Source organism: Epinephelus fuscoguttatus, linkage group LG10 (assembly GCF_011397635.1).
Source record: "Epinephelus fuscoguttatus linkage group LG10, E.fuscoguttatus.final_Chr_v1".
NCBI classification, from domain to species: domain Eukaryota; kingdom Metazoa; phylum Chordata; class Actinopteri; order Perciformes; family Serranidae; genus Epinephelus; species Epinephelus fuscoguttatus.
In genome coordinates, this window is record NC_064761.1 from 16,728,146 (window position 1) to 16,741,282 (window position 13,137).

At 38.8% G+C, this 13,137-nt stretch overlaps 2 protein-coding genes across 15 annotated transcripts in view; one reads left to right on the top strand and one right to left on the bottom strand.

Annotated features, from left to right (window-relative positions):
- The first annotated feature begins 205 nt into the window (after window positions 1-205).
- insl5a (insulin-like 5a) lies at window positions 206-3,008 on the top strand. Its single transcript, XM_049587846.1, has 2 exons — window positions 206-479; window positions 2,720-3,008. Exons 1-2 carry the CDS (start codon window positions 308-310, stop codon window positions 2,866-2,868), a joined length of 321 nt encoding a protein of 106 aa, XP_049443803.1. The 5' UTR covers window positions 206-307; the 3' UTR covers window positions 2,869-3,008.
- A 1,519-nt stretch (window positions 3,009-4,527) lies between these two features.
- Window positions 4,528-13,137, bottom strand: part of sgip1a (SH3GL interacting endocytic adaptor 1a) — an 88,747-nt gene continuing 80,137 nt past the window's right edge. For 13 of the 14 annotated variants that reach the window (XM_049589008.1, XM_049589010.1, XM_049589009.1 and 10 more), the window contains 5 exons: window positions 11,889-12,024; window positions 11,560-11,762; window positions 11,356-11,420; window positions 9,880-10,044; window positions 4,528-8,058 (listed from right to left, as the gene is read on the bottom strand). In XM_049589008.1, the coding sequence (XP_049444965.1) occupies window positions 8,036-8,058; window positions 9,880-10,044; window positions 11,356-11,420; window positions 11,560-11,762; window positions 11,889-12,024 (592 nt within the window). In that variant the 3' untranslated portion in view covers window positions 4,528-8,035. Of the gene's footprint in view, window positions 8,059-9,879; window positions 10,045-11,355; window positions 11,421-11,559; window positions 11,763-11,888; window positions 12,025-13,137 lie in introns of those variants that run through there. The other variant, XR_007450259.1, reaches the window with a different exon arrangement.

Genomic DNA, 13,137 nt, shown 5'->3' on the forward strand with positions numbered 1-13,137 from the left:
CACTCTCTCTTAGACGGCTTAAAATGGTGATGGTGGAGATGACCGGAAACATAAAATGACTTGACTGACAGAGTGAGGACTGTGTGTGTGTGTGTGTGTGTGTGTGTGTAAGTGTGTGATTGGGATGGGCTAAAGAGAGGAAGTGGAGAGATACTCAGCACTGATGAACTGAAAGGTGGATGGTATATAACACAGGGAGATGCAAGCAGTGGATCAAGACAGAAGACAGGACAGTCAAGACGACAGAAAAGAGAGCAGCTGAAGTAGTTTCAGGAACAAAGACATAAACCTCTGTCAGGTATCCAGCATGCGTGCTCTGGGGGTTCTGCCTCTGCTCTTGTGTGCAGTGGTGTGTGTGGTCCAGGTGAGAGCAGAGGTGAAGGCGGTGAAGCTGTGCGGTCGAGAGTTCCTGCGGGCTGTCGTTTACACCTGCGGAGGCTCTCGTTGGAGGAGATTCCTCAGTGAGTCAGACATGGACGGTAAGACGACTTCTTTTATTCTTAAATCTGTCACAGACATGGTGATCAGCGGTATTTTTAGGTTCCTTTTTTCTCCTGGATTCAGGATGAAACTTATAGACAGTTTCTTGCATAATGCAGAATAAAAAATAAAAATTGTCTATCTACTGTGTAGATTTAGCTTACCGTTTCAAGTCTGTCCTAAAACAATACACAAGAGCCCACATTTTGCTAGCTGTAATCATGGCTCCTGTTCATACTGACCATTTAAAGGTCTGTTTTCAGTGTAAGTGATGGGGAACAAAATCCTTAAGTAAATATGAGGCTTCAGCTGCCTGAGTTAGACCAATCAAACTGATATATTACTACTGTCCCTGCGCTGCAGCTCCACAGGGAGACACATAGAGGGAATTACACACTAAAAAAAAATGGAACTTCTGGAATATATTTTGCACAAAACTAAGATTGTGCATTTTGTCCCCCATCACTTACATTGGATCAGTGTGAGCAGGAGAAATGATGATGGCAAGATAAAGCACTGGTTGAATGCACATATGAATCCTGACTTGTTTTGAGACAAATTTGTAAAACTGTGAATTTATCCTTCAAACCTTTAAGGTAGATGTACCTCAGCGCTTCTGCTAGTTTGTACTTTTTATTTATTACTATCTGTTTTATATGCTTTTCTTCTCACAAAAGATATCTGAATCTAAATGAGACTTCCTGAATAAAAACCTCTTAACATTGAGTAGCTATATGGTTGTTAAATGATCTTATTCCACACTATACGTGTCTCATGTATGACATAACCAGTTGTTGCCTAAACTTTGGGTTCTCAACTTGATTCTAAATTACAGTTCTGTTGATGTGAACAAACATGGGATCTACTACTGCTACTTGTTAAGGGTTTAACTACTCTACAACTGAGTCTGGTAAGGGTGAGGAAGACATGAAGACAGTGTGGGATGTCCCTGCTTATTTTGCATATTTTTTTTTTTAAATGAATCCTGCAGTTTGTATCCTCGTGTTTATTCATTTCTTCAGGTTTTCTGCAAAAGTTGCCCTTTATAAAATCTCATCTTATTTATCTGACTAAAACTCTTTTTTTTCAGTGCCATTTATATTTTGGTGTTACTTTCACTGACTCAGGCATCAAAATTTAAACCCACTTAACTGCAGAGTACTTCTACAAAGTTGCATATTGTTTCTGAATGTGACCGTCAGCTTTCTACTGATTCTGTGTACACACTGGAATATACTGCACACCATTGGTTTTCAAACTTTTTGTGCCCATGGTACACCAAAGGACAAGCCAAAATCTCAAGGCACACCTATATTTGTATCTGTGCACAATAGCTTTTATAAGGTGTGTTATCACTCTTATCATGACATAAAGGTTTGTTTTTATTTACTAATATCAAATAACAATTGACAACCAACTATTACTCATGAAATATTGGACAAAATTATTCAAGAATTCAAAACTTTAGCAAAATTACATCAGATCACCAGTAACACATCCATTTAAATGGGAAATAATGTAAGATAATGTGATGTGCCACACACTTATCATTCCCATGTGTGAATGGTGACAAATAGCTTCCCAGTGAAGGTTTATTGAATTAAACTACATTTTTGACTTTTTACACAGTCAAGTAAAAATCCATTTATAACTTTTTGTATAGCCCCAGCTAAATATCGCAATAATAATGTACGGTTGTCACAAAATCCCACGGCATGTCTGGATTTGCATCACAGCACACTATTTGAGAACCACTGCTGTGCACTATTAATTCAGTGGCTGCAGTGCAGTGGGTGTGCAGGCAGACAGGTGCCCCAGCACAGAGACACTGTCTGCTGTTTTACCTTATTAGGCTTCAGGATCCCACATATCATGATTAAATGCTGCGGCGGTCTGTTCCCCGGGCAGCCGCCTCTCTCTCTTGCTGTCACATACAAACAAACCCAGTTAGCCTATCAGTTGTGCTGATTAGAAAGAGAAAAGTGACACTGTAGAAGACAAATAGCACCAAGTTAATCTGCGCAGTCATTTAGAGTTTCCTTTTTTAATGGGCACATAAACCTCATTTACACAAGACTGATCTGAAAACAGTTGTCATCCATCATTCTGTTGGAGAAAAATGACAAACAAGTTATTTTGAAGAGTTAAAGTGTGTGAAACTTGTTACTGGACTGAATTAGAACAATGTATTTTAAGTTATGAGTGTTTCTTTAGCATTTGATGTTATTTGTTGCTCCAGGTTTGCCCACAGGGGAGCAGAACAGTTTGGAGAGCCTGAGCAGCAGCAACCCGGGCTCTGAGCTGACCAGACGGGATATCAACAACATACTGACCACCGTGTGCTGCCAGGTGGGCTGCAGGAAGAGCGACCTCACCTTCCTCTGCTGAGACCAACCCCCTTCTCTCTTCTTCTCCCTCCAAAAGGACTCTGCTCTCTCCCGTCTCGCCTTAGTAGAAACCAAATCTGAATCAAAACCCTGATATGATCAATGTATTGTATGTACAATAAAGCTCTACAGTTTTCCTAATTGCTTTTGATATTTGTTTTGGTTATTACTTTGATGTGAATGTGGACCACATCTGTGAGCATGTTTCTGAACCCGAGCTGGAAGATATGTGCAAATTTAAAAAATATATTTTATTATAATATAAATGAACCTATGAGAATGAGGAAACTAAGTTCAGGTAAAATCACTCAGGGACTGTATCACTTCCCACTCAGAGAGGACAGATGTCTTAGCCTGGGCTTGTGTCCTGTGTGTAGCCAGAATCCACAGGGTTGAAGGTTTGTACAATTTCCATCTCTGCTTTACTGTATTTAAAGGAAACTTGAGCTGTATTCTATCATTTTGCTGTTTTTGTCAAATAAATGTTCTTGCATGGGGCTTACACTCTAGCATGTTTCTTAAAACTACAGTCCTGACCACTACTGAACAATACCAACGCAAACCCAGCGTCAATAAGATCATCACGACATCAACATGACAGACCTGTGCCATCCATGAACGTCCCCAGTTCCCATCTCTTACTCCCCTCAAAAATCTAAGATGCTAACGTTATTAGCACAAGCCTATGGCATTTTACATTGTATAAATTAGCCTAGCAACAAGCAGATATTTCCTTTGCTCTTATGAAGTCAGGATAAATCACACACAAGACTTAAAATGCTATTTTGTGGAGGCTTTATTGTCTTCACAATCTATTGTTTTCTTATCTGTGGTTTCAGCTGACAAGAATAGAAATGAAATCTGTGTAGCTACGTCTAGTTACCTTTTTTGGGGAGATGCAAGTCAGGCTACGGCATAAGGTATGGTGAAGACTTTACATCGACGGAAAGCCTACAAGGTAGATACGGCGTCGATTCACGCTCACATTCACAACTACGGACAGTTTAGAGTCACCAATTAACCTGGATTGTGGGAGGAAGCCGGAGCAACTGGAGAAAATCCATGCTGTCATGGGGAGAACAAGCACCTCAGGAATCAAACCTGCCACCCCAGGTTCGAACTAGGAACCCTCTTGCTGTAAGGTGCTAACCACTGCATCACCGTGCCACCCAGTTTTGCAGGTATTTGGTCAGAATCCAAAGAATAGGACAAATAAGAATTCACCCTGAGGTGACTGATACATTGATGTACTTTGCAATTTTATGGGAATCCATCAAACAGTTGTTGACACAAAACCTTACCTCATGCTGGCGCCAGATCATCAGAGTTGTTGTGATAGACTACATCGCTTTAAAAACTTTGAATATCTGTAAAAACGCTGGTGCTGATTTTGCCTGATATTTTACAAAGTTAAAAATTTGACTTGGTGGTACTAGATGAAATCCAGTGGATCACATCAGTCACTAACATTCATCCTCTGGGGACAATGAATATCACGACAATCCAATTCACAAGATATTTCAGTCTTGATGACATTAATGGACCACTGACAGTCCAACATGGATCCATGCTGCTACTGCCTAAGAAATATATAATACAACTACTTCTTGGCATATTATGAGAAAGACTAAATAATACAAAGAAAACCATAAACAGAAACTTCCAGTTATAATTTTTATTGGTTTTGGAAAGAAGCAAACTAAGTTTCTCAGTTCATCTTAGCGTTGTTATGTACTGTACAAACAGCTTGCACATGTGTTTGAGGTTAACGGTACAGAACCAAAAAGCATTCTGGCTTATAGCACACATAAACACACTCCCTGCTCTCTTCTCAACATTAATACAAGTGACTGACACTCAGCACAACACATCAATGCAGCACTACCTATCATCATAGATGCCCCACCTTCTACTGCATGCTCTGCATGCAATAATGAATTACTGCAGGACAAATTCAGCACAGAGATGAAGATCTGGAAAAGTTTTCTTTTTCCCCCCCCCCGAACTGGATGATGCAGCAAACAGACTGAGAGTGAGTTTTGTACTGCAACATGACTTCCAAACAGAAAGACATTTAAGCTTAGTGTAGTGGTAATTTAAAACAGATGCATGATGGGGGATGTTTGTGGTGGGCCTCTGTAGATAATGCTGTAGTGACTGTTGTGCTGGAGCTTCAAGATTCACGTAGAAGGTTACAGCTTCCTGTCAACCATGTTGATCCAACTAGATGAAGGACTAACATGACTGAAAGCAAAATGTTACCAAACTAATGTGGGAGCTAAATGGCACCAATCATCATCACCTTGCATTGATAAAATAAATGCAACCTCAGAGTAATCCACATGGAGTCTGCGCAGGAATAAATCTGTTAAAAACAAGTCTTTTATTTGAACTGCACAGGTCAAATCTGATCTTTTTATTAGCCAATAACTATGTTAAAACTTTGTCCAATTAAAAGTACACTATCATTTAATAGGAGTATTGACACGTTGCTCATAACCTGCTTGTCCTACATTCAGCCTAATATGGTTCTACAACGGCTCTGAAAGGATTCTGATTGGTTGCATTTAGCAGAATGCCGATACACAGTACAGTACGGAGATCTTCGGCTATGCTTCACACACACTTTTTGTTCTTCATGTCGAGTGTCAGAGCATTCAGGAAGTTCAACATCATCAGCACAGTGTTTATTACACATTAAACAATATAATATTTTTTCATTTTTATCCATTTTAAAAATATTCAGCTTATTCTCCTTAACAGAGGACTGACTGTCCGGGGTACACACACATAAAATACAAAAAAAAAAAAAAGAAAAAAGAAAAAAAAAGAAGCATTTTGGTCAACTTAACCTCACTCCACAACCTCATTCAACTCATGTCATCTCACAGAGACCATTACGATTATGCAAAATAAAGCCATGGATTCAAGCGCTGGTTGGATGATCGGGGGATGTGCTCATGATATAATCAGGGAGTTTAGGTACCACTGAGGTGAATGGAAACAGGTCAGAAAGCAGTTCAGACATGTGGTCCAAGTTAAGGAAATAGCTGAATGTGGGAACTGAGAATGCTAGATTAATATAAGAATGTTTTCTGATGAGGTCTGAATTAAAAAAAACAACAAAAAAACAAAAAACAAGCTGGTCCCAGTAAACAAATCCTGTTCCAGTGGTGGTACCACAGTTACCAAACGTCATCACTGCTGTTGAGGAAAACTGATTGCTTTTGTCTTGACCTTATTAAAAGGAAATGTTTGACAGTTTGGGAAGTTTGGATGCAGACACGATTTCGTGATGCAAATATCAAATGTTTAGCTGGAGCTATGAGACGGTTAGCTTAGCTTAGCATAACAGACTGGACACACACTGTTAGCCTGGCTCAATGTCCACCATCTTAGATTAGCGTGTTAGGATGCTAACATTTGCAAACTAGCAAAAGTAAGCTGAGCCTGATGGAGAAGCATTTAGTTTTGCAGGTGATCATAAATGTATTGGACAGGCAATATTTGACCGGATGGTGGCGCTGCAGGAAATGTTAATAAATCTTCAAAGTCAGAAATTAAACATTTTATATCTTGTTAAAATCAGGCTAGCTGCTACCAGTCTTTATGCTCAGCTAACTGTCTCCTGGCTCCAGCCTCGTGTTGAACAGACAGATCTCCCAAAATGTCAAACTAACTCTTTGAAGTGTGGACCTTGCCCATGGTATAACTAACTCTACATTAACACTGCTTTCACGAAGCATAACACAGCATCCAGTAAGATATTTATCTTTTTTCTTTAAATTACCCCCCCTCACCCATATATAGCTCAAATCTTCTGTTGCACTCGAGTTAAAAAATTATATCTGAAATAAATTCAAAAATTATACCTCATACTGTACACAGGTTACCCAACTACACAGATAACAAAAAAAGAGTTCAAATATTTATACCTTTAAGGGTTCTGAGTTGCGTGATACCATTCAAATTCTATTCGTATACAGAATCACGTTTTATACAACAAAATCATTGTCATCAATAAATAAAAATAGAATGCTGTCATGTACTCTGGAGTCTATCACTGCTGTCCTGGGAACAACAGAAAAGGCTATCTGACAATACGAGGAAAACACCAAACGCCCTTTAAGATATATATTATTGATTTAAAATGACACTTTGTACACTTCTTTTGTTCTGACGGGAAACAGATTTTTCTTATTTTGCAACCAATAAACTGATTTATCATTGCAGCTGCCTAACTAGCTAAAAACTTCTCCGCGTCTGTATCTTCCAGAGAAATAAAATTAACAGTTTGATTGACTGATCAGTGCATTTATATTAAAAAGGATGTGATCCAAAGTCGTGTGACCCTGTAGTACCAGTAGGTGATGCATGAAAATCTGGTTAGTTTTTTGTAGATACTTGATCCTGTGTTTCAAGCACCGACTAGAAACATCTTTTATTTAACTGCTTGTGACAACATGAGTCAAAATGCATCAGTAAATGCGTTTACCTGCTGGCAAAACGCGCAAATGGCTGCCGTCAGTGCGAGACAGTGAGGCAGCTGTCTCAGGCTTTGCGCTCAGACTATGACAGAAGATTTTTACAGATTTTTTATGTAGCTGATTTCTTTGTCTGGTAATCGTGTATAGTGCTTCAACTTAAACTAGTCTAACTTTGGGAAATCAGACTTTGTCAGAGGTTGAGGTGAATGTCTGACTGCAAGGATCTTATTCATGGGTGTTTTTACAGCCAAATCTTCCTGGACTCTAGACAACAAACAGCTCGTTGCCAAGAGTTCAAATCTGGCCCGAACTCTTTCTGTCCATGTCTTCTGTCAGGCAGCTGCAGTGAAACTTTAAAACAACACCACCACACATTGACCAGAGGAGGATGGAGACAGAGGCACAGACTTCAGAGGGAGGAAGAACCCAGGTGTCTAACTGCAGCAATACAGATGTCATGAAATGAATACAAATACGATAATTACATGACCTAAAACAGTTTCCACGATGCTATATGCAAGTTATACAATACTGCTGGGTAGGCTGCGGACCTGTCGTGTGGGTTCAGAAAAGGTTTACGGAAAGTCTGTTGTCTGGTGTCGGTTTGTCCTCTGTCCTCGGTGTCAACCTCAGTCCACTGCGATTGTTTTGTTACAACAGTGCTGTTCTCAGTAGCATGGGTTAATTGTCGGCCAGGTATTTTCCTGAAACACAACGATGAAATGTTTAGGTTATGCTTCAGTCATTTATGGATCTTCTATAGATGTACTATTGAAGGTGGAGTCTGTGATTCTAATCCAGTAAACTTTTTAACTAATCTGGTGAATATCTCCTTAACAGGGATTTATACTTGTGCAGCAGACCCTACGTTGTAGCCTACGCACGTGGCCTATGCAGTTATGAGCATTTATACTTGTGTTATGGTGCGTCTGTGTCACTCTGCACTCTACACTTTCAAAACACTAGTTGGCGGCAAGGTTTCTGTCAAGTGCTGTAAAGTTTAGTTGATTCAAAACACACCTAAAACACACTTTAAACATGGGCTGAATAGAGACAATTTCAAACAAAAATCAGCTTCACTATAACTCGCAACATTCACAGACAAACACTTGACTGTTGCTGGACACATTTGCCCCACAAATACAACATGCTAATGTTTTTAGCACAAGCCTATGGCATTTTACATTGTATAAATTAGCCTAGTGGCTAGCGGACTTTTCCTCTACTCATATGAAGCCAGGGACAACAGCACCATTACGTAATATTACAAAATTCGACTCTATTACAACTTACATGGTTCACAGACAAAACAACTGTCTTATACTTAACACGTTTTCCAAACAAAAACAACATGCTAATGTTTTTAGCCCAAGCCCATGGCATTTTACATTGTATAAATTAGCATAGTGACAAGCACAGTTTTCCTCTGCTCACATGAAGTCTGGATAAATCCTGATGTATAAATCCCCAAGGGATACATTACACACAAGATCTAAAATGCTATTTTTGTGTAGGCTTTAATGTCTTCACAATTTATTTGTTTTTCTTCTGTGATATTCAAGTAAATAAAAGCTTAGTTTCCACTGAAGGAAATGGTTTTCATCTTAGAAAAATAGGCAGGAGGTCTACGTTGCCACGACACGTAGTTACATTTCTGAGGAGGTGCACGTCAGGCTGAGGCGTAGATTTGACACAGAAGTATAAATTCCACCTTACACTCTGCTAGCTGACTACTCTGTGTATGCTGAGATAAAATTCTGGTGTTTATACACAGCCCTGGCTCTGTAAATGGGATCCAAAATGGTTAGGATCAAGCTACACAACACTATGACAGCTACTTTACATGTCCTCTTCTATGAGAAATGGAGCTACGCCATGGTAGTAATAAAAGATAAATAACATTGGAGATACTACCGGAGTTTCTGAAGGAGCACTGATGGGAGGGTGTATTTGTTTATATGTTGGGTTCAAATATCACTGATCTTCCTCCAGGATCACAGACTCCACCTTTAATCTCAGAGACAGTTACTATTGTAACCACAAGCTGCATTACTACATAATAATGGAGATAATGACAATTAACCTAATGTATAGAAAGATAATTTGATAATTTGAGCCATACACACAATCTGTAGCACAGAAACATAAGAAAAGTGGCTGGACTTAATTTATTATTTGTAAAACAAAAAACAATATTATGTGTGTTAATTTTCATTATTAAGCTCATGCACCAGTTGACTGACCTCTAACTACTTGGAGAAAACTAAAAGATACCTCTCCTAACAAAATAAAAAAATGTATAATTTACCCCTACACAAAGCATTTTAAAGTATAAATAAATAAATAAATAACATTCCTCATCTTATACTGGTGTTTAACATCAAACAATAATGAGTCAAACAATCAACCAATTTAAAACATCACTGCAGGTTTATGAAGGTCTGATCTACTGGATGAGATAATGCTAGTGACTGTGATCATTTGTGTTTGGTTTTAATATGTTGTTCATAAAATGCTAAACTGACCTGCGGCAAACCTCTTCTTGATGAGAGAGAAGCGGTATCCTGGCCCAGCCAGTTCAATGTCACAGCCCGACAGGGTGCTGCCCTCACTGGTGAACTGCACCGCCAGTGGGGCCGGTTTACTGGGCCCTTCTGTTAGCTGAAAGCGTGCTAACAACGATCCCACACCTGAGGGAAGACAGCAAAATTAGAAAGACATCTGTCGGCCATGAGGAATGATTTCATGGACAGTGACGTGCACAAGGGAATCAAGTTCAAAGATCCCAGTGAAAACAGCTTTGGAAACTAAATGTTGGCTCTGATTTAACAGTATGAAAGATGAACGTAGCAGCTCTGGATGACGACAGACGTTGCTATATTTAATCTCTCATTGCTGGAACAGGCTTTTGTATCAAAGCCTGTTCAATGTCAAAATATGTGTTAGATAAAGACTCCAAGGAAACACAGAATGAAAACCATTTGAGAAGAAAATTACAAATCATACGAGAGATACAGATGTAGAGTATTACATTTAAAAACCATCCATGTTGAAAAGAAGCCAGGCTAAACTCATCATATTTGAGCCTGGTTATGTTTTCTATCTTAAACATAAGTCCATAATCTAGTTTACTGTCCTTGTCCTGGAGACCAGGTGAGCCCTGGAGGCTCTCTGCTTTGTAATATATGAAACAGATGACTGACAATTTAAGATGACGTCAGATTGCACAAATAAAACTGGGCTTTATCAACTGAAAACGTGTATACATATTCCACTGTAGCTGTTACACCAGACACTGATTTGAAACATTCTCACACACACACACACACACACACACACACACACACACACACACACACAAAGCCACAGCGCAGTGAGACGTCATGCTGAAGAAACAGTCCTAATACAGCAAATCAAGAGGTTTGCTCATGTAATCGTTAAACAATTTGTAGACAGAATAGGGCACTGTTTACATCAAGCAAAGCTGACAGACACCCATCTCTTTCTGAAGGGCATCATGTGCTATATGCTTTTTTTTCCATAACCTGCTTTGTTGCATCTATGGCTCCTCGTGCAGGTCCTAGTTCAGAGTTAAATGCCTGTAGGATCAGAAGAATGTCTGTAGGCTGTACGGACTTTTCTTTTTAACCTCGGTCTCTTTCCACCTCATTTCTCCAATCTATGGTCGTCTCTTTTCCAGTTTTTGATATAACAACAGCAGTACATTTATGAGGGCAATGAGTAATTCTGTCATGTTTGAACACACAGGGCAAACTCTGAAATGTGACTCAATCTCTTCCAGGCTGATACAATCTGAGATATAGATGATATAGATACAAAGAAATGTCAAACCCAGCCCTGGAGCTACTATCAGATTATTTTAAAGCAAGGATTATGCTTCTAAAATTATAAGATTTCAACACAATACAAAAAGCAGAATTCATCAAGTCTATTTTCAAAGAATATCAATATTACTGTTACTTTTATTACACTGAACATACCTCCGTTTTCAGATTTCTGTGAGATATCAGGAATCTTCCACAGGATTCTTTGCTGCTCTGCATTCCTGTCAAATTCATGAGGACAGACAATCCATTTAGGAAGCTCCTGATGTGACCAATTACAGTCCCAACCATCTTAAAATAAAAACATTTGTGTAGATACTATGTACAAATTTGAGGGTTATAACAAAGTGGAGACTGTACCATGCAGCAGGAGGTAAGACAGCCTGTAGTTTTGACACCCCTCCGTCGACAGGGACGAGGAACTGGACGTTGTTGAGGGCCATTGGCGTCGTCATGGCCTCCCCGTTGTATTTGTAGTCTATCCTCAGGTCAGTGCTGGTGGGCTCACATCTCCAGCTCACCGCTAGATTCAGAGGAATCGACTGGAGCCCCTCCGCCGATACCTGCACACAGATAAGCAAAAAAAAAAAAAATAAAATAAAATAAATAACTAATAGCCAAAGCTGTTGTGTAGCCCTCAGCGTAGTGAAGTCAAGTCATAACTCTTGAGGAGGAGGGGGCAAATTCACCTGATACTTGAGCATGTCCACATTGTAGTATGTTGCCTGTGGCTTCTGCTCTGCCACCTTCTTTAAATGGGATATCAGGTTTGGCATGTTCACCCAGAAGTCCTTGGCATTGGCCTTGGCTTGTGTGGTGGTGTCGCTGATGGGGGAAGCACGTCGAAATAAAAATTAAGAGTGCAATGAGGAATGTTTGACAAGAAAAACAAACTTATTTTGGCTTTAACAAATTTGGCAACAGTGACTTTCACAGCTTGAGTTTGACGGGCTGTGGTCAGCATTTTTAATTTTAACAATACGCCACTAGGGGGCATGCTTTACACTTGTTTAAGTATGCATGTTTACGAAGACAACATTTGATTGACTTCTTGCAGAGGTTACCCTGCATTATTGTAAAAGGGTGATATTCTATGAATTTAAATTAGTGCTGAATCATAATTTAGTGACAGCAATAATTATTCAGCCAAGGCAATAAACATCTAGTGTTAATTAATTTATTATAGCTTGTTAACATTCAAATGAGCCTTTATAGGTATTTATTAGCTATTTTACAACAGATGCAATCATGAACTAACTTATTTAAACCAAGGATGATAAATAAATAAACAAAGAAAAGCTGACCTCTGAAAGGGTGACCTCATAATGACTCAGTATGAAGTCAGCGTTAGTGTCAGAGATGATCACACTGAAGTTTACTCATGCTCTCTGGTCAGCACTTAACAAACCAAACTGGGAGAGCTATATGGGATACTGAATGTTTTATGAGCCATTTCTCAGATAGTTTTACCCATTCACATCTTTATTAAAAATACAGAAATACGTGCACAAGTACATCTAAAGCTTTGCTAGTTTTTGGTTTTGAAAAGCAACAAATTATGTATGTTTGTTGTAACTTTTACTTCGTTTTTATGCCATTTTATGTTCTTTCTTCCTTTTAAATTACACACAAACACATCAAGTTTTCCTTGTGTATGATTCAAGTTAGTAGAATATGTTGTGTGGACACAAATATTATTAAAATGATTATTATGAACAATGAATTGGAAACAAATATAGTTGATAAAGAGTTTGATTTACACATACTTACACAAAGTGACTTCTTTTGATCATATGATGCCACATGCTGTTTAGCTTTTATCTTACATGCTCTTTATGTGACATTAATGTTATTAAAACAAATTATAATGCACAGTGAGTGTTTGATTTGGTTTTGATGAAGTTTGGTTAAATCATAAACACTCATAGCACATAAAAA